General features: G+C 30.9%; 3 protein-coding genes across 4 annotated transcripts; 2 read left to right on the top strand and 1 right to left on the bottom strand.

The window, feature by feature from the left end:
- The first annotated feature begins 5767 nt into the window (after positions 1–5767).
- LOC106762054 (glucose-1-phosphate adenylyltransferase large subunit, chloroplastic/amyloplastic) lies at positions 5768–9883 on the top strand. 2 transcript variants are annotated; one of them, XM_014645740.2, is made up of 14 exons: positions 5768–6472; positions 6590–6715; positions 6811–6984; positions 7377–7469; positions 7545–7628; positions 7709–7764; positions 7878–7971; positions 8073–8258; positions 8372–8452; positions 8646–8732; positions 8834–8938; positions 9112–9218; positions 9360–9420; positions 9513–9883. In XM_014645740.2, exons 1-14 carry the CDS (start codon positions 6242–6244, stop codon positions 9612–9614), a joined length of 1587 nt encoding a protein of 528 aa, XP_014501226.1. In that variant the 5' UTR covers positions 5768–6241; the 3' UTR covers positions 9615–9883. The 2 variants fall into 2 exon arrangements, with proteins under 2 accessions (XP_014501226.1, XP_022636727.1); XM_022781006.1 differs by having other exon boundaries at positions 6333–6472; positions 6577–6715.
- On the bottom strand, positions 9676–12764 carry LOC106762055 (mannan endo-1,4-beta-mannosidase 7-like). Its single transcript, XM_014645743.2, has 5 exons — positions 12256–12764; positions 11817–12011; positions 11044–11166; positions 10501–10694; positions 9676–10383 (listed from the first exon to the last, which is right to left on the bottom strand). Exons 1-5 carry the CDS (start codon positions 12580–12582, stop codon positions 9936–9938), a joined length of 1287 nt encoding a protein of 428 aa, XP_014501229.1. The 5' UTR covers positions 12583–12764; the 3' UTR covers positions 9676–9935.
- Positions 12765–17209: 4445 nt separating this feature from the next.
- On the top strand, positions 17210–20306 carry LOC106759757 (ornithine carbamoyltransferase, chloroplastic). Its single transcript, XM_014643088.2, has 5 exons — positions 17210–17423; positions 17693–18027; positions 18910–19041; positions 19149–19424; positions 19951–20306. Exons 1-5 carry the CDS (start codon positions 17273–17275, stop codon positions 20131–20133), a joined length of 1077 nt encoding a protein of 358 aa, XP_014498574.1. The 5' UTR covers positions 17210–17272; the 3' UTR covers positions 20134–20306.
- The last annotated feature ends 1245 nt before the right edge of the window (positions 20307–21551 follow it).

Below are 21551 nucleotides of genomic sequence, written 5' to 3'. Positions count from 1 at the left end.
GTTAATACTTTTTTTAGAAGCGAAGATCAAATAAACATATTACCCTAAAAGTGTAAACTATCCTAACATTTAAACCTACTTTTAATCCTTATAAATTTAAAAGGAGAATTTTAAATTCTTTCACATTTCAAATTGTGATAAATTTTAGTTTTAAATATAAAAATGAATTGATATAATCGTTTTAAATTAAAAAAAAAAAAATTTTGGGCTTGTAAAATAGATTTTAGACTAATGGTGAAAGTAAAACTTATATAAACAATTTAAATGTCTCCCTGTAACCTATTTGACATAAAAAATTTAAGTAAGTTAAATTATGAATATTATATTTATTCATTTTAAAAGTTTAAAAATCAAATTATAATGAAAATATATTTAACCTTTATATTCACATATTTTTTTTTAAGTTGAGATGTTATTAATACAAATATACTATTATCCAATTCTTTGTTATAATTATAAATTTTTCTAAGTCTTAATTCAAAATCACTTTTAAATCTAACTTAATTTATATAATTAATTTATAAAATAAAATTTATATTCTTTTATATATTATAAATTAATGTTGTGAAATTTACCTTAAACTTAAAAGAATATATATAGCCGTTGAATAAAGATATTAAAATTTATTTTGTCCATCCATCCAAGTGAGAGAAAAAAACTTATACACGTTAAACTCAAAATATAGTTTAGTTTATGGTTTAAATGAACTTAGATTGCACCAGGTCATTCTATAGAAAAGTAATTTTATTTTTTAAAAAGGTAAAAGTAATACTTTTTAAAAATTCATACATTATTACTCTGTATATTTATTTTATATCAAAAACTAATTTCAATAATAAAACTTAAATGTCGATAAAAGTTATTCAAATTTATTTTACTTTTTATTTTTGTAAAGCGAGTCAAAATAGCTCAATTACTAGGAATAAGGTTAAATAAACCCGAAAATTACAATTTATTTAAAGAATAATTTGAACCAATTTGATATAATATTTTTAAGTGGTTCATTCGAAATGTCATGAAAAAATATTTAATTTTATGTCTGATCTCATGGTATTATATATTACATATTAGCATATATTTTATGTAAGGTTTTTACCTATGCATATATTTATAGAGTCACTACTATCGCAAAACATTTTGCTTAAAACATAAACATTAATTAACATGACTTTGTCTAAAAGTGCAACCTATGAATATAATTGCAGGATTCGTATGCTGCCCTTTCTACATAAAAGTATGTTTCAGATGCATTTTATGCACAGTTCAATATTTTAAAATTTTTTGGATATTTGAAAAAAAAAATGTAAATTGTATTACTAAAGGATCCATATATTAACATTTTCTTCGAGTAAAAGCAAATAATCGGATTCTCCTTACCTACTGAACCATGTTTTTGAATATTATTTTTCCTGTATCTCCATATTTTTCTTCCATATTTTCATTAGAATGAAATTTTTCACTTTGTCTTTCATAGATTTTAAAGTTAAAATTATATTTAAAATTGTATAATTTGACAACATTTTTAGATTGCACAAATTCAAAGTTACTTTTTTGCTTTAAATAAAAAAATTTTAGATTATTCAAATCCGAAGTTGAAAATAACTTTCAGATTATATAATATAAAATCTAAAAATAACTTTTTGATTGTAAAATCAAGAAGTCATATGGTTCTTTTTCTCCAACTTTTCTCTCGTATAATTCCAAGAAAAATTATATGACTTTCAAATTGCATAATTTAAAAATAAAAAATAACTTTCATTTTGTATAATTAGACAACTGTCTTTAAGCAGAATAAAGTTACTTCCCCGTTCTATAATTTTGAAACCCAAAAAGACTTCTAGAATATACATTTGAATTTGTATTTATGGGAGTGTGGAAAGAAAGTACCGAGATGCAGCAAAAAATAAATACCCTTTTAGGATGAATATTTTACATTTTAAAAAGCCCATTACAAAATACCTAATAAGAGGTGCACCAAAAACGTTAATGAGGTGCAGAAAGAAAATTAGCTGAAGATTCTGGAGCCACAGTAGTCTTGCTTAGCTATGAAGCTCATTAACTGACTGTCCAAACCTTAAACTATATGGACCCTAAAACAACACGAGAAAAACATGTATGATAAAAAAAACAAGGGGTGACCGAAAAAAAAAATTGGTTTAATTATATTTTATTTTTTAATTAAAAAATTAAAAAATACAATTCAGTCACATTTTCAATGCTACTTAATAAAAAACCACACGATCAACATACCCTTCTTAACGGTGTCATCTTAATTTGACGGAAAGATCCTATTTGATTCAATTGTAAGAAAATAAGGATTCAATTGAAACGTGGAGAAAAAAGATAACCTATTTGAGATTCTGAACGAAAATAAGGATCTATCGAGACATTAAAAAAAAAATTAGATATGTTTTAAATTATCTAGATTTAGGATAATTTACAAAAATATTATTTTCTTTTTCTCAATTTTATAAAACCTTTCATCAATTTTAGATACTATCAAAATAATTAATTTACGAATTACACCGTTTATGTGACAGTCTAATTTGATAATACATTTTGAACTATGCAACCCTTTCATTTCTTTTCAAATGATCCGAATATTTTTCACATTACAGGGTCTAAAAAACTAATTTTAATTTGAAAAGACAAAAAAAAAAAAGAGAGTTAACTTTAAATTTGAAATACCTCAAATATATTAAAATTAATAAAAAGTAATCGTTTCGTAACTCTATTTTATTAATTTATTGCTACAGGTTCATTTCGGACCTTAAGGAAGCAAAAAACGTGTATCAGTTTTATTTTTGAAACTGGACAGTGCCTTTAATAATCTCCCCACATTAAGACATTATAATACCTATAATGTACTTGCACCCCATTGGCTACTATGTAAGATATACATATCAATCAAATAGGTCTTCTGTGGAGGACGCTGATCTTAATAATAAATTATGTATCATCTTAAATTTATGAAAGTGAGTCGAATTGACATTTGAAGAATAATCATGATTTGACATGGTGTTTTCTTAACATAATACTCATCACAAAAACAGTAGTTTATTACGTCTATGAAGAGATATTTTAGATTTGAATTGAATATATTTAAAATTTTTAATTTTATACATGTTTGAAAAATGTGACACATATTAAGATTTCTGTATTCGATGAGGGTTCAAACTTTTACATAAAAATATCTCTTACTAATAAATTTAGGGTTAAATATGTTTTTAGTCTTTATATTTTGGGGTGATGTTGGTTTTAGTTCCTCTTTGTACAATTTAATCCTTCAATTTTAGAAAACTCTGGTTTTAGTCTTTTTTATCAAATTTTTTTAACTTTATTTACTGTTTCAAACGCGTTTCTCAATTAACATTGAAGCAAAAATGTGTCAAATAATGTAAATAATCCAAATACTATAATGAAACGTGCTTGAAATAACAAATAAAATTAAAAAAATTTGGTAAAAACTAGAATTTTTTAAAGTTAAAAGACTAAATTGTATCTTAATTTGAAAGAATGACTAAAACCAAAATCGCTCCAATGTATAAAAACTAAAAACATATTTAACCCATAAATTTATTTCATTTTATTTCAATAGAAGTGAAACTTTGTTTGTATACATCGACATCGAAATGCAGACAAGAAATGAAGATTCTAGACAAACAAAACCAAAGTGGGTCTTAGGTTGACACATTATATATGGAGAAGAAAGTGAAATGTTTCACTTGACGCATTCGAATTTGACAGTACCACTCGGTGTGATAACCCTCCCACATGCTTATGCTATTTTTTCTTTCTTTTTCTCATCACTCATTGTTTTCTTGACCTTTTAAAAAGTAGCAACCATTTCTTTCTTGCTAATATTATTGTTTTCGATGTGAAATCCAATTCAACTATTCACATTGTGTTGTGTTGATGTTTTTAGATATTGTTTATAAAGTTATTTCTGACGTGTTTAAATGGGTTGAAGGATCAGAAAATACAAAGAATGACAAATTAACTTAACATTTAATATATAATAATTACTTATTTGTCACAAATCTTTATTTATATGTTTTGTGATAAGTTTTTTTATTAAAATTAGTTAAATTATAATTTCATTGTGAATAATTATATTTTATTCAGCTTTAAGATTAATTTATTATAAGATAGTTCACATGGATCAATTTAATTAATTGCAGACTAATTTATTTATTGATTAAATTGATTGTCTTGTTCACATAATTGGTAATTTACTATTTGGACTGAGATCTGTTTGTTAGGTGACCGATTGATTTTAGTAACTTGCACTTTGAGCTATAGAACATTCATTTCAAGTTATGTATAATTAATCGATTTGTTTGACATTTTAATTGAATTCATTGATTTGTATCTGACTGATACATGACCATCCTATACGATTACTATCCAATAGTTAAGCATCCAAATTAACCAAATCATAGTATAATTATCAATATTTGAGTAAATATTTTTTATGAGTTTTTTTATACTAAGATATCGTTAGGAATTGTCAATGTATAATAATAAATTATATTTTTATATTGTTTAACTATTTAATTATTGTTATTTCCCCGAGAGTCTTTGAATAGCGAGGTTCGCTGTTATCGCAATCTCGGTGGAAAGTGTATTGATTTATTACAATAAGTAAGAGGTCATCATCACCTCCTTAAAGATCTCCAACTCCATGTTATGCATTTATTTATATTTACAATAATAAAAATTATTTATAACTTCTTCCTCAACATTTTTGCTCCTCATTCAATGCATGATAAGCTTAGCTTTATTCAGGGAAATCTATTTTTAATTCATAATAAAAAAAAATTATCCGTAAATAGCTTCATCCCAATGAACGAATAATTAATAATTTGTAAACATACGTATGAATAAACCGATTACCAGAAAAGTATCAAAGTTAAATTTAAGGAAAATGATATTTTAACACCATTTTTTTTGACACCATTTTGACATTGTACACAGATCAAAATATGATTGGACAATTTCAAATTAAAAAAAAACTATGGTTTTTTTCTTCCAAATATACATTTTCTCAACTTTTTTTAATTTAAAATCGTCTAATCACATTTTGATACGTATACAGTGTCAAAATAATGTCAAAAAATAATGTCAAAGTATCATTTTTCCTAAATTTAATATGTAAGTATGCAACAATAAGTTTTCAAGAAGATTCTTCAAAAGAAATAGAAGAAGTCTACAAGAAGAAAATAATATTGTTTTTACTTCAATAAGACCATCGGAATAATCATACTTCACGTTTCTCTGTTGCTTAATACAGCTATGTTATTCCATCGTTAAAAAATACAGCAATATTCTCCCCTCACCAGAAGAATGTTTCATGAACATTCAAGTGAAACAACTCTTAATTTTGAAATATATAATGGGAATAAAAAAATAAAAAAAAAAATGAAAATCATGCATACAAATAATAATTCGTGTTAACAATTACTTGTCAATTAATATAACATTTAATTCTTATAATGATTTTATTAGATTTTTATAAAGTTAAATAATTTTGGTTAAATCTCGAAGTATAACCGTCGAAAGCCATTATCATATTAACCCGAATCAGGTTATTGAAAATCCTGGAGAATAGAAAGACAAGAAGACAAAGAAACAACATTAAGAACTAAGAAACATGACTTAAATTAATACCTAAATCAATCAGGTTTACGTTTTCGATTTTGATGCACGTTAAAGAAAGTTTAAAAAAGAAACACGTAACAATGGTGGGAACTAGGAAGTGTCAATGTTAGGGAGCAAGTCAGAAAAACTAGTAAGGCAGTGCTGACTCAGTGACAGAAAGACTTCGCAGGGTTCTCGTGAGTCTCACATTGGAATCTGCCCCTTACTCGCCGATTAAAGTCACTGTGTTCAAGTTCATCGCTTTCTTCTCTCTCTATCAACCCTCTCCATTGCCACATTTCTCTCTAAGTTCTATTTGCTGCTCTCCCAGGCCCCACCTTCGTTTTCCTTCAACCAACTCTCAATTAGAAAAGTGGGTTCTCTAAAAAATCTGTTTTTTTTTGAGGCCCTTTTTCTCTTGAATCTCCCCAGTTTTGATTCTTCAACTTATGGTGCAAATTGTCTGAAAAGTTAGGCGCTTTATGAAAGTGATTTAGCTCCTCTCTTCCTTCCATCGTACAAACTCTGTACTTCAATTTTCACTGAGCAGAAAAGTACTACCAATTACCAAATCCCGAAAGGTTTCTATTTCCATCGTTCAATGGAGTCAACTCGTGCAACACTGGGTGGCATTCTAACTAAAGTCGGTGACGGAACTGGAAGAAGCAGAAGAAGTGGGTTCTGGGGTGAGAGTACAAGGGGAAGTGGGAAGACAAGGTTTTTAACTGTTCAATCAATCAAAACTTCACGAACCAGTAAGAATCTTCGAAACTCCAAGCCTCCTGGAGTTCCACGTGCTGTTCTCACATCAGACATCAACGAAGATTCCGTGGTAAATCAACAAATGCACACACATCATATATTGAAAGGAAATTTTTATTCACTTTGGCGTGTCTGATTGTTTAATAAGCATTCAGTTTCAACTCTTAACCGCAGTGCTTCCTTTTAGGCATATCAGAGGGTGCCCACTTTTGAGACCCCCGAAGTGAACCCAAAAAGTGTGGCTTCTATAATTTTGGGTGGAGGTGCAGGAACTCGTCTCTTTCCTCTTACTGGCAGAAGAGCCAAGCCAGCGGTATTATGTGATTTTGAGTTGGAATTTTGTTGGTAACGGTTGCTATGATTGCAAATCCTTTATGCAAAGTTTCTGTTTTTGAATGAGATTCTCAGGTTCCAATTGGTGGGTGTTATAGACTCATAGATATCCCCATGAGCAATTGCATCAACAGTGGCATCAGAAAAATATTCATTTTGACGCAGTTTAACTCTTTTTCTCTCAACCGTCACCTGTCCCGGACATACAGCTTTGGAAATGGCATGAATTTTGGAGACGGTTTTGTGGAGGTGGGTTACTGTTATGTTTGAAAGGAAGTTTTGATTTCTATTTTCGAAAACTGTTTTTAGTTTTTAAAGTGCAACTTGCTCAGATAGTCAGTGAATGGTAATGCCAGACATACACCAGAGTGTGTAATTGAGGGAGAGGTTGAACTAGACGAGGAAATCTGGCAGCTGTGTCTGTTTTTTGGTTCTTTAAACACTTGTTTTTTACAATAATTTTCAAAACTTACTAGATGTTGTATGATAAACTGATTGCTGGGTGGTATGAAATTGTTTGAGAAAATGGTTTTTAAAACCAGCTAGTGGTAAGAGAACCAAACAAGATTCATTATTTTCTTCTGGAAAGTGCTTTTTCTACAAGTTTTATCAAGAATTGATTTGTAATTATATGTGAACAGGTCTTGGCCGCTACTCAGACGCCTGGAGAGGCAGGGAAGAAATGGTTCCAGGGAACAGCTGATGCTGTTAGGCAATTTATTTGGGTTTTTGAGGTAAAAGCATACGATGTTGTGTGCTTGCTAAAAATACTAGTTTGATATATGGAGTAGTGAATGTGGGTCTTGCAGGATGCCAAGAACAAGAATGTGGAGCATATATTGATACTTTCTGGAGATCATCTTTACCGAATGGACTATATGGACTTTGTACAGGTATAAATGGTATAAATTTTCATCTAACATTTCTAGTTTTCTGAAACTAATGTTGATTTCGACGGGGTCTATGATTGCAGAGACACGTTGACACGAATGCTGATATCACAGTTTCATGTGTTCCCATGGATGACAGGTATCTCTACGTGAAAATCTGCATGATTTGATTTCTTACAATAAAGGAATGGTATAGTTTTTTGTTTTATCTTGAATTGAGTTTGGAGTTGATCAGCGTTAATTTTCTTGTAGCCGGGCATCAGACTATGGACTGATGAAAATTGATAAAACCGGACGAATTGTACAGTTTGCAGAAAAACCTAAGGGATCGGATCTAAAGGCAATGGTATGCTGATAGTATCTTGATTCCGAAGTCTAAAATACATACTTTTACTTGAATAGTTTGATCCAGTTATTATCTAGCTGATAAATTTTCAATTACTGCAGCGTGTTGACACCACTCTTCTAGGGTTATCGCCACAAGAAGCAGAAAAACATCCTTATATTGCATCCATGGGTGTCTACGTGTTTAGAACTGAAACTCTGCTGCAACTATTAAGATGGAAATGTTCTTCATTCAATGACTTTGGATCTGAAATTATCCCATCTGCAGTGAGCGAGCACAATGTCCAGGTGAGAGGGAATTTCTCGTTGTTGTTCTTTTTTAAAATCTTTGAATGCCAACAAAGTAATTTCTTTTGGTCTACCAGTAACCAGCCAGTTTTCTCTTTCCTTTTGCATCTCAGGCATATTTGTTCAATGACTACTGGGAAGATATTGGAACAATAAAGTCCTTTTTTGATGCAAACCTCGCCCTAACAGAACAGGTTACTTCAAATAGCCCATAATTTTTTAATGGCTATACACTTTGGGTAACTTTTCACGATTTAGAAGCATTAATTGTTCAATGACTTGAATATATAGTCTTGATAAAATGTTAGTTTTACTATTGAACAAGTTTTCATTAAAAAGGGAAAGTGTAGTAATCCAATAATTTCTTATTTATGGTATTACTCGCAGCCTCCTAAATTTGAGTTTTATGATCCAAAGACACCTTTCTTCACTTCCCCAAGATTCCTCCCACCCACTAAAGTAGAAAAATGCAAGGTATGTCAGTCAATTATTATTAAGTTGCTTTGTGAGATTGGACTCTGCTGAACATGATGACTCTGTTGATTTAATGTTTGCATAATGGGTTGGTTTCATAGATTGTGGATGCAATTATTTCTCACGGTTGCTTCTTGAGGGACTGTAGCGTTCAGCACTCTATTGTGGGAGTACGCTCACGTTTAGAATCTGGTGTGGAGCTTCAGGTAAACAATAATCTATATTACCAAAATCTGTAATGCATTTTCACTCCAAATCGTAGGAATGAATTTTTAACATCCCTAACACAATTCCACCTCCATGAATTGACACCTTTTTATCTTCTGTTTTGGATCATCAGTGATAAATGCTTTATACCTTCTTGGATTTTGTTATCCAGGATACCATGATGATGGGTGCTGATTACTATCAGACCGAGTCAGAAATTGCATCTTTGCTGGCAGAAGGAAAGGTTCCAATTGGTGTTGGGGAAAATACAAAAATCAGGTGCGGATGATTGAGTCTCGTGAAGAATTTCCTCTTATCTGTATTCTACAACATTCAAACCATACTTACCAATTTACATGCCATAATGTAAAAAATTATTGTAACCATCCATTCCTGATACCCCGATTTTTTTTTTTAAAGGAATTGCATAATCGACAAGAATGCCAAGATAGGAAAAAATGTTATCATCGCAAATACAGATGTGAGTAGTGTTTCAACACGTTGCTTTCAGAAACTTCTGCAATAGACTTCTATTCTCTTATCTAGACTGATTTAAATCCATTGATTTGTCAGGGTGTTCAAGAAGCTGATAGGGCCAAGGAAGGATTCTACATCAGGTCTGGCATCACGATTACACTGAAAAATGCAACCATTAAAGATGGAACAGTTATATGAAGCATCAAACAGGCCTCTTTGAAATCATAGTATAGAAATAAAAAACATTCACTCGAGGACGTACTCCTTGATGAAACGCATGCTTGTACATTACTAAGTTTCTTTCCATATATCTCAATAAATAATAGTCATGCCCATAACACTTGTAGGACACATCTCTTGTAATACTTTAACGAAAATTACTACCCACTCCGCCCTCTACAATTATTAGGACACTACACTTCATTCTGAGGATCAATCCTCACACAATTAAGTTACAAAGTTGCTAACTTTCTCTCTCTTTATATATATATATATATATTGGTAGTTAAGACATATAACTCAGTTTCCAACGTTAGCACCGACATGCCATTGTGAGCCTCTGATTTCCTTAGCTCTATTCCATTTCTCGATGTTTCTGAGTCTGGCGTACATCTTGCGAATGTGGTTTAATTTTTGAGACTGTTGAGCGATCAAAGTAGCCGTTGAGGGGCTTTCATCTAAGACCACCTCGTAACCATCTCGAAAGGAATCCATTCCTTGAGCTAGAAGCTGCCAGAACAAGCCACCAACAGCAGCACCACCACTACTTGCGGATGAGTATATTGCTGAATAAACCGTGTTGAATAATCGATCCCTTGGTGATGAGTTGCCACCGAAGCTTTTTGTGGAAATGCCGAACTCCGCAAAGAGAACTGGCTTGTGAAGAGTGTTCTGCGCATCTTGGATGTGCTCATCCACCCACCGCTCTAAGAATGATATTTGTTCTTCATAACCTGAACTCGATAGCCTGCAAAGTAAACACGACCCATTCAGCTTTATCGACAAAATGATCAGAATTTTTCATATAGCGATTTTGTTGATTGAAATCTTCTCAAAAGTGAGAAATTTAAATAAAAAGTCTAACCATTGGTCTGGGTAGGAGTGAACTGTTGCGAAATCGATGCCGGGGATTTGGTTGTTTGCAATGAAATCAGTTCCAACATTGAAGTTTGGATTGGACTGAAGCTTTGACTGGCCATAGAAACCCTCCAAACCTGCTTCCAGCAAGTGGTTTCCATCTATGGATTTCAGGTAAGATGCCATCTCAGAAATCCAAGCCTGTCAGAATGAATAATTCTTAACAATTAAAATTACGTAAAAGATGATAGAACATGTATTACATATTTTCCAAGTAAATTATACGTATATTTACAATTTTCCAAGCAATACATTACACACGTAAACAGATTATCCATATTTGCAGATTGTTTGTACATTGACAAGGACTAAACTACGAAAAATACGAAATGAAAGTACTATAGTTATCAAAAAATCATAAAATAATTAACAATATTAACATGCAATCCATGTTCAAGAACTTCACTAGATGGAATTATGCATTTATAGAGTTTTAAAACGGAATTGAGCAATTAATAAATTGATCTGGGAAACGGAATTATGCATTTACCTGAACTGTTTTTCCTGATTGATCAGAAGGGCACCTAATCTCATTCATAAGTTCCCAAGCCATTATAGTTGGATCGTCTTTGTATGCAATTCCAGTGATGCTGTTACGTCTTGTAAGAACAGCCTATAAAACATTCACATAAAACAAACTCTAATATTACATCTCTTTTTTCAGTAGTAGTACCAATTCTTCTACATACAAGTCATTCATTCTACACGTTAAGCGCAATTTTAGGAATAAATAATATTAAAATAAACTTTAATGCTTTTATTTATAAACATATTTTAAAAAATTATAATCTAAGGCAATAATGAAAGACTTTTTCGGTAAAGGTGTAACTTGCGAACATGAATTCTCGGTAAGATTTTAGAAAAACACATCAAAATATATACGACAAAATCAATAGTGTTGGACTCTGTTGTCCAATATGTGTTTGAGATTAAATGTAGAATCTTTAGGACAACAATACGTCGTTTAACTACAATAATTTGTCTTTTAACTCTTTTTTTCATTCTTCTTTGCTTATCCTTTTTTTTTTATTTTATCAAGGAAAAAAACATGATTGATAAAACTTTAAAGAAAACACAACAAACCACACATTTCACAATCTTCGTTTTTTTTGGTTCCCCTGTATAGATGACGAATTATTCTGAGAGTCATTACTTTCTATCTCTATCGCACAGCACCCATCCTATTTTGTTGAAGCTTGTTCCATCAACAAGGATACCATTAAAGAAAAATAAAGGGAAAACAAAAATAAAAGGATCATTTACCTTGATGTGGTTTTTGTAGAATCCCTTGGCCACAGGATTTGTGAAGAAGTCATCTTCAGAATTTATGGACTGTCCTTGACTCCTTGCCCATTCTACATACTGTTTCTTGCCACCCATGTTCTCATAGTTATTCACCAAACTCAGAACCAGCTTGATCCCGTATTTTCTTGCTTCCGCTATTGCGAAATCCAATCCCTTTTATTTTCAATCCAAGAAACAGAGTTAACAGAGGGAAAGTATCATCATCTGTTGCAAGTTTCAAAAAAAGCAGAACAGATTTCCCTTTAAAAGCTGATTTTATAAAATTAAATTAGACTTAAATTACAACATGGTGTAAGTTAGAATCTATCTAAGGAAGTTTATCATGTGTTGGGTTTATTGCAATCACTGAATTTGATTAATATTTGGTTGTTGTGAAATTGAAAAGCGAGAGACTAACCTGGAAAACTTGTTCATCGTAGGATCCAGGAGAGTATTGTAAGGGCTTGTAGCCACCATCACTGAAAGCCCAAGTTCTGGCTATGTTGAGTCCATGATTTGAAGCCTGTTGAAAGGCTGAAGAGACTTTGTTTCTCTGAGAAGGATCAGAGGCAATGTACATAAGCCAATAGGCATTGAAGCCATTAGCATAGAAGGGGCTTCCATTCAGTGTAAGTTGCACTCCTCTTGTTTTCACAAACCCACCACCGTCATCTGCTTCTACACGGACCACTTTACTCACATACAGAACAAAGAAAACCAAAAGCAACCCACGAAGCACCGCCATTCTCTCAACTTCACTCGCTCTCGCTTTTCCTTGCCTTCTCGATGTGGGCTTTTAAATGCCTAGATTCTGTCCTTCTTTGTGGGGTAAGTTAGGAAAATTATCAAAAATAAAAAATAATTAGTGTGATTTGTTACTCTTAAAAAGATTGAAATGCCATTAAAGCACACTGGGATGGTGGTAACGTGGTGGTTGAACTCGAACAAGATGAGACTCAAGAGAGTGGGCCTAGTGAATGGTGAAAGTCCAAGGAGAAGCACCACAAACCTCACGTGCCACGGTCACTGTGGGTCCGTAATCACGACCGTTGAAAAAAGACAAAACGTGTGGTTAAAATTACTTGCCTCGTGACTCGTGAAAACGTTGTTTTTTATTTAGTTATTAAATAACTCATAGTTAAATCAATTAGATAATACATTTATTAATTTTACAGCAAAGGTTATGTTAATTATAATTTAATAAAACTTGTTAGTAAATTTTCCATATAATTAATACTACTAACAGTTATTTTGGTGACATTCGGTTTCCAAAAAAGTAGAAAAATAAGAGGCGCAATTTACGGCGTAAACTGGTGTTGGAGTTGGTTGTCTTCTCCTTTTGCATTAGCTTTCGTTTTCACACCGAAAGAAAAAACCCATTTTATGACATTGTCACGTTGAGTTTACATCAAATTTAAAAATAATATATTTTAACAACATTTTTTATAATATTTTAATATTATTTATTTATATAATTAGCTTAAAATTATTCTAAAATCAAATAATAATTATCATAAATAGTAGCATACATCAATTATAAAATAACACATAAAATGTTATAAAAAAATGTTGTAAAAATATTTTTCTTAAATTTAATGATGCTAAATTATTTTTTCTTGTTTTAAAACCAATTCGTACTGAAATTTATATCTTTAATAAAAGTTTCATTTTCAAACATTTGAAGAAAATAACTTATTCAACCTAATTTGATTTTATTTTATAAGGCATTGATTACGAAAGAAATTCATTCCCAAAAGATTTATTAATGGCGAAATATCAGGCCATAATTTCCTCACTAATGGATTGACCTGGAATAAAAAAAAAATCAAAAAGTGGAAAGTAATGCAAGAGCAAGTAACGCAAGGAATAAAGTGTCCGAAAAAGCTATTACAGTGAAAAATATCATAAAATAAAATCCTTATGCTCTCTTTGTCACACGAATCAGTTTCATAGTTCTTCAAATAAATTGCATTTATCACAGTAACACAATTAAATTAAAAGATTATAATTTAATGTCAGGTATAAATATTGATTCCATGAATGTGGTATGAATGCCTCGTGGCATGTTCCCATTTTCGGGACCCATCTGATGAGTCCAGAAACTTTCCTGGTTATTTTTTTTTTAATTTTAATTTATATTTTATATTATATAATTAATAAATAAATAAAAACAAGGCACCGACGCGCTTCGGGGATTGAGCTCAGGAGGGTACACTTAAGACGTGTTTCCACAAATAATGGTCAATGGATTTATAGTGTGACTCGTCACGGCTTTTTTTTTTTTTTTTCTTTGAATTTTTACTTGTATATTTAACGGGTTAAATTTTTTAGTCTCTATATTTTGGGGCGATTTTGGTTTTAGTCCATTTTTAAATTATGGTACAATTTAGTCATTCAATTTTAAAAAACTCTAGTTTTAGTCTTTTTTACTAATTTTTTTTAATTTTATTTGTTGTTTCAAGTACGTTTCTTAGTTAACATTGAAACAAAATTGTGTCAAACAGTATAAACAACAAATAAAGTTAAAAAAAATTGGTAAAAAAAACTAAAACTAGAATTTTCTAAAATTGAAAGACTAAATTGTATTATAATTTAAAAATGGACTAAAACTAAAATCGCGGATTAAACCATATTTAACTCAGTATTTAACTCATTTCAACAAATAAAAATCATAGTATCTTTTAAATATGTTTTGTATATATCATCCAAAATCATGTAATGATGATAATGCATTTATCCATTTTTTTTTTTGTCGTAGCCGTTTGTAAAACATTGTGAGGAAGAAAACTAAATTATTTCGGAATAATATTTTAATATTAGATTTTTAAAATGAATTAAATGTGATATTAATAAATACAAATCAATGTTGATTTCTTCATTCATTTTAAGATTTTGAAAGTTATATTTAATCAAGCAAATATCCTTAACTAATAATATCACACACACACACATATATATATTCTACTATCGAATACTAACAAAATGAAATTATATTTTCTAGGATGCTTGGGAAATTAATGTTTTATTGTGACTGTGGGTTTATGGTTTTGGAAAGTAAAAGAAATAAAAATAAAAAAAACAGAGTTTTCATCGGATAGAGAGAACCCCACAAAGGTTTTCCTGGATCCGGTGTCTCCAGTTAAGAGGGCAAACTTTCGCCTACTGTTCCTTTTCTTTTCTGATTTTTCTCAAAGTTATAATAATAAAAAAAAAACTCAATTTTATCACATTTTAACTCAATTTTTTTAATTAAAATTGTTATATTCTAACATTTTGTTATATTTATAGATAAATCTCCCATATCCCTTTCATCCATTTTTATCGAATTTAGATATTTTTATTATATTTTTAAAATATATTAAAAATAATTTTAATATATCGAAAGTACTATATTTTAAAAGCATAGTAAAAGACAACACAGAAAAACTAGAAATTGAAAAAACCAAACCCATTTTTATCGTATTTTACAAATTATGTCCCTCCTTTAACTATTTATGTCGGTGCCATTCTTTTTATTGTATTTGAGAAGTTAGAGTTTAGGAAATCCATTTTCTTCAAAATTTGTTTATCCACCTTTTCTGAATGCGTAATTTGTGAAAGAATTAAAAATAATATTTATTTTCACAATTTTCAACACTCTTTTCATCAAGCAGAAAGGAAAAATAAATCACTAAGAGTCTATTCGGGGTGTGAATGTTGTTAGAGTTTCATCGACTTATTTCTAAAGAAAACACTCGTGACTTTGTATCTTTTTGACAATAGCAATCTAATGATGATTAAATTCTTAATGTGTGAGTTAACCTAGGTTCAATTTTTAAAAGAATAAAAAAATAATTTCATTCACAGATATGTAAAGAATTAATAATATTTATAATGTCATATTTTCATAATAAGGTTTAAATTTAAACTAAGCTTTATTGAATTAAGAAAATGAACAACAAAATTTGAAAAAAAAAAAATCACGTTTAGCAGTTCAATTTCCTTAATTTTGGACCCTTGAATTGAGTATTTTAAGAAACAACTAAGAAGTTAAGTCTCAAAACCTAACTTATAAATGGGATGGGAAAGATGTGATGGTTAAGGAAGGGCTAATGTCCCACAATAAGGACACCGACAAATTACATTCTTAAGGATTGGCTAACACCCAAGAAGCATTATTAAATACAAATATGTTGATAGTTACATACATATACTATAAAAGACGTCTAGGTCCACCACATCACATGCCTGGATTTTTGTGAAAAGGCATGTCTTAATTCGGAGCCTCTAATATCATATCATTATTTGTTGTAATTGGTTTTTTTTTTTTTTAGTTCAGTTGAAATATGTCAAATTTGTTTCCTTTTTTAAAAAAATGTCAATTTCATTTTTATATAGAAAAAATCTGTGTCAATCAAGTCATCTTTGTTAAAAACAAACTAATGGTGTTAAAAACTTAAAGTAAGTTTTGAATAATAACCACTTCACGGGTTCGATTCCTGATTTTGCAGTAGATAAAGTAAGTTTTGAAAACAATGATTTTTAACGGAGATGACTTGATTGACACAAATTTTTTCTATATAAGAACGAAATTGACATTTTTCTAAAACGGAGACGAATTTGACACACTTCAACCAAATTAGAAACAAAAGAAGCAATTAATTTTTTTTTTCTAGATAAAAAAAGAAATTAAGAGGTTAAATAGGGTTGAATTCCAAGTCGGCATATCGTAGGACTCCATTGAGCCCAACTTCATGCGTGCTGTTTTAGAAATGGCCCGTCCCATTTGAACAAGGCCTATTGGAACAAGCCCGCTACAGGGTCAAACCAATGTGGGATGACAAAATATTGACTTTTTCTTCCTTTACTTAATTTTTACCTGTACTCCCATTTTTTTAAGATAACAATTTACTATTCTTAAAATAAAAAATGCTTAAAAAAATTAAAATTTCATAAATGACATATGAAATTAACAAAAATTACTAATTTAGACTATTTTAAAAAAATATAAGAGATTTAAATTGAAAGAAAAAGAGATAAATTTTTAAGCCAATTTATCAAATATAGGAACCAAATATAAAATTAAGTTTTTAATCTTTTAACATATGACAATGAATAAATAATATAGTAAAATAAAAAAATTCTGAATATACATTTTTTTAAAACTCTAATTTTTGTAAAAATTCAAAATTTTAACTTATGCATGCCTTAATTTTATTTTATATAATTTTTGTTTATTATTTGTCTTTTGTTAAAAGTACCGAGGGAAAAGATTGTTAAATCATAATTACGTGAAGTTGTTTTATTACAGTGGTAAATAGCAAGTGATGTGAAAAAAAAAAAAAAAAAAAGAGGAAGTTCTTATAATTACCCAATATATAAAGGAAGAAATGAATTGCAGTGAAAGTAAAGAGAAGTAGCAGTGTGTAATTGGTAGGCCTGGGGAGTATCAGAAAATGGCTGTGATCCCATGTCACTGTTACCGTACCGTCGCATCAGACAAACCCTACCTCTCCGGTCACAATCTCCGCCATCGCGCTCCTTTCCCCTCCTCTTCCGTATCATTCCGCCGCCAAATATCGTGCGTCGCCTCTCCCGCCGTCACTCGTAAGTTCACTCTACTCTTCTTTTTCCATTCCCGATTCTAATCGCTTTCACATTCTCACTCAATCTTCACTTTTCGACATCCACACAATCTAGTTCTAGTTCGCATTTCACATTCAATTTGCTTCGGATTAGGGTTAAGAAATGTTGAGTGTTCCATGTCATTCATAAGAACATTTTGATGGTTGACACTGATTTTCAACTTTTGTTTGCGGTTTTGAGAAGTGGCTAGCAGGTTATTGGCTTCTCACTTCGGTTATTCTGTTTTGCAGCGAAAGTTGCTTTGAAAGATTTTCTTCACATAGATGATTTTGATAAGGACACTATTTTGAAGATGCTGGATCGGGCCATTGAGGTAAAGGCGTTGCTTAAATCAGGGGACAGGTCCTTTCGACCTTTCGAGGGGAAGACCATGTCGATGATATTTACAAAGCCGTCCATGAGAACGAGGGTTTCGTTCGAGACTGGCTTTTCGTTGTTAGGCGGGCATGCCATATACTTAGGACCTGATGATATCCAAATGGGCAAGCGAGAGGAGACTCGTGACATTGCTCGTGTTCTGTGTCGCTATAATGACATCATTATGGCTCGTGTTTTTGCCCATCAGGTATGCTCGTGACTTGTAAGTGTGAGTTACTTATGGTTGATTTTGTTATTGGGCTGCGATTACTCCTGCTTGTGGTTAGTTTTTCCCATTTTCTGAATTCACAAATTCAATATTCAACGGGACCTGCATGAAATGGCAGAATGAAAGTGATTTGTCTTCCCCTGTTTGTGGCGTGTGTGTTCGCAATGTTCCTCTGATTTCAAAACCAACATTGAGGAAGTCAATAAACTTAATTTGGATGAATTATGTTAATTCCAATTCATAAACAGGTGGGAAAGAAAAAGGAGAAGCTATACCTTATACTCAGATGCTGTTAGTTGCATTAATAGAGCAGTGTATACTGACTTTTGGGATAGAGTAATTCACCCGGTGTTTTGATGATGTCATTAATTCTTGAGCTCCACTGGGATTTGTTGTAATGCATAAAATTGCAAAGAAAAAGCGTGAGTATAAATCCCTGCCAGGATCATTGCCATTGCTTGTGGTAGACAATAATTCCTAATAAATGTTGCCACCAGTTCAATGAGCAAATGGATGATGGAAGCTATGATACTTGTATGATGCTTACTAAAGAATGATATCTGCCTCTACTACTTGTGTGCCGTGCCATTGGTAATTTGTAGTGTTGGATTACGTGTAATGCTAACAGAAGATCTTGAGATGAATTAACGGTATCTAACAGGAGTATTTTTCACTAATGTTCATGTCTCTTACAACTTTAGCAAGCTTAGTTCACAACGAAAGAATCTGCTTTGCGATTGTGGGCATTATGGTGTTGGGCTGGGAAGAATTGTTATCCGAAGATTGTGATCAATCATTCTGAGAAAAAACTGGGCACTTTTGGTTTACCTTATCTGTTTTTTGTAAAAAAAAAAATTGCAGGACATACTTGATCTTGCAAAATATGCAACTGTGCCAGTCATCAATGGGTTGACGGACTACAACCATCCCTGCCAGATAATGGCTGATGCCCTTACTATGATTGAACACATTGGTCGGTTTGAAGGTACCAAGGTCAGGTTATGTTACTTGTTTTTGAAGAATTTGCTTCTTCCTTATTATAGGTGGCATTATCAAGTGATTAGGTGTCTGACTATATTCTGCAATACAAATAATGTCAGGTTGTCTACGTTGGAGATGGAAATAATATTGTTCACTCATGGCTGTTGATGGCATCTGTGATTCCATTTCACTTTGTTTGTGCTTGTCCGAAAGGATTTGAACCTGATGCAAAAACAGTTGAGAAGGCAAGAAAAGCTGGAATCAGCAAGATTGAGATAACTAATGACCCCAAAGAAGCTGTTAAAGGAGCCGATGTTGTATATTCAGATGTCTGGGCCAGCATGGGGCAAAAGGAAGAAGCTGAACACCGGCGCCAAGTGTTTAAAGGATTTCAGGTACTTACATGATATTTTCTATACCATTTTCTTTCAGCCACCTAATCAAATGGTTAGGGCAGAAATAATTTGTTCAGTTAAAAATAAATATTTTATTATTTGACAGCGGTTATGTCGTGTTTGAATGTTGTCAGAATTGGACTTAGACCAACTGGTCAGACTGGAAACTGGACCAAACCAGCCCAGTATAATTTTGAAAACCGGTCTTGTAAAGAACCTGTGTAAAACAGTGGTTAAATCTGTTCGTTTGTAGGAAAAATCAATATTGCAAGGATCGACAGTTTCATTAAATAAATTTATTTTGTTTCTAATTTTTATGTTTTTTAACGTTGTTTAACATTTTACATTAAAGATTGTAATAATTTTTAATCATTACAGGTTCAAAATTATAGATAAAGCGTTGAATCTTGAATGACTCCCTTCACCCGTTCAAATTTAAAAACTTGATATATAAAATGTGCTGTATTGTAATGGCTTTACTTTGGTTTTGTTATTGTTGACATGAGATAGCAATTGTATTCTGCAGGTAAACAGAGATCTGATGGAAATTGCTGGTTCAAAGGCATTTTTCATGCATTGCTTACCAGCGGAAAGAGGGGTGGAGGTGACTGACGAAGTTATTGAAGCTCCAAATTCAATAGTCTTCCCGCAAGCTGAGAACCGAATGCATGCACAAAATGCCATAATGCTTCATGTTCTCGGCAAGTAGAAACATTAGCTAGCTAGCGTACACTTACTGCAACAGTTAGTTTTGGCTTTCAGCAGTTTGTTCGCTCTATTATTAACTTTGGAATTTTGAGTGCTTCGGTATTATCTATTAGCTCTTTAAGAACAGGTAAATCGTAATAAAATGGTAGCGGTATCTAGTTTCTTTTCCTCTTATGCTCCAAGTTTGGTTCTTTATTTGGTTTAATTCCTCTGAAGTAAAAAGAGTGCGCTAGGTCCAGTACAAGTTTAGCTATCGATTACAAATAGACCTTTGAAATGTATTATGTATTAGAAATTAAAATATATAATTTGAATATTTAAATTCTTCTTTTATAGCCATATTGAGATTCTTTTACTCATTTCTTATTAAATATTTTATTTTAATCAGACATTCTATGCACTGCTTTTGCATTTAATAAAAAAAATTCTCATTCATTTTATTGTTTACTTTTATCTTTATTCATATAAGCGGTTCTTTTACTTTTTATCTCATGGTTTTTATTTATGTACAAAAATTGTTACTAGTTAGAAACGGTATAAGTGATTCTAAATTATTTTCAAATGTAGAATTTAACCGTTGTATTGTTTTGAAATATTCATTGTCTATTATTTGGTTGAGGGAACCACAGCATTGGTAGTATTTTATTAAAATTTTAATTACACAAATACTTGTTTTGAATAACAAATGCTAAAATTGAATTTGATAAAATGAATACATATTTAAATATTATTATAAAGTAAAATATTAACTGCCTTAATCATACGCTATTACTTTTGAAAAATTGAATTAAATATTTGATTTGAGAAAAGACTAGCTTTTCAACTATAAATTAAATTTTTATCTTGAACATGTCTATGGTAAAACACACCTTATTTAAAATTTTATATTTTTATTCTATAACTTTATTATATATTAAAATAAACCATGATAAAAAGTCAAATTGTTCCAATTTTATTTATTATTCAGTTTAAAATAGTTTCGATTAAACAGTCAGGGGATTTTAAATTGGAGAGAAACTCCTATTAACCCTATAGATGTCAAAATGGGTACAACTTGGTTCACCACAAGTTTGAACCGGATTGGATTTAAAAATATTGTATTTTTTTATAAGAGTCAAATTTCAACCCGACTCATGCGGATTGAACTCATGGTGGGCCGAGTTGACCCACTAATCCACCTACCTAATTTTATTTTATTAAAATTTAATTTAATTTTATAAAAATATTTATTATTATTTTTTGTTTGAAAAAATTATTTAGTTTCTCTATTTTCAAAATTAATTAAACATTCATGTTGGAAGTAAAATTTGGGAATGAAATTTGTTTAGATTTGAATTATAGAAAGTTTGTAATTTTTTTATTTAAGAAAAAATTGTAATTAAGTGGGTCAGTTAGCCAACCCATTTACCCACCAATCCG

The sequence above is a fragment of the Vigna radiata genome, chromosome 5 (assembly GCF_000741045.1).
Source record: "Vigna radiata var. radiata cultivar VC1973A chromosome 5, Vradiata_ver6, whole genome shotgun sequence".
Classification (NCBI taxonomy): domain Eukaryota; kingdom Viridiplantae; phylum Streptophyta; class Magnoliopsida; order Fabales; family Fabaceae; genus Vigna; species Vigna radiata.
The sequence above is the reverse complement of the archived record's forward strand: the minus strand, read 5'-3'. Positions and strand labels throughout refer to the sequence as shown.

Coding starts and splice junctions, on each gene's coding strand:
- LOC106762054 (XM_014645740.2), top strand. CDS start 6,242: ATGGAGTCAACTCGTGCAACACTGGGTGGCATTCTAACTAAAGTCGGT. Junction 8,453..8,645: donor ACCTCGCCCTAACAGAACAG/GTTACTTCAAAT, acceptor TATTACTCGCAG/CCTCCTAAATTTGAGTTTTA. Junction 8,939..9,111: donor AATCTGGTGTGGAGCTTCAG/GTAAACAATAAT, acceptor TTTGTTATCCAG/GATACCATGATGATGGGTGC.
- LOC106762055 (XM_014645743.2), bottom strand. CDS start 12,582: ATGGCGGTGCTTCGTGGGTTGCTTTTGGTTTTCTTTGTTCTGTATGTG. Junction 11,167..11,816: donor TCTACAAAAACCACATCAAG/GTAAATGATCCT, acceptor AATGTTTTATAG/GCTGTTCTTACAAGACGTAA. Junction 10,695..11,043: donor AATCAGGAAAAACAGTTCAG/GTAAATGCATAA, acceptor TCATTCTGACAG/GCTTGGATTTCTGAGATGGC.
- LOC106759757 (XM_014643088.2), top strand. CDS start 17,273: ATGGCTGTGATCCCATGTCACTGTTACCGTACCGTCGCATCAGACAAA. Junction 17,424..17,692: donor CGCCTCTCCCGCCGTCACTC/GTAAGTTCACTC, acceptor TCTGTTTTGCAG/CGAAAGTTGCTTTGAAAGAT. Junction 18,028..18,909: donor CTCGTGTTTTTGCCCATCAG/GTATGCTCGTGA, acceptor AAAAAATTGCAG/GACATACTTGATCTTGCAAA.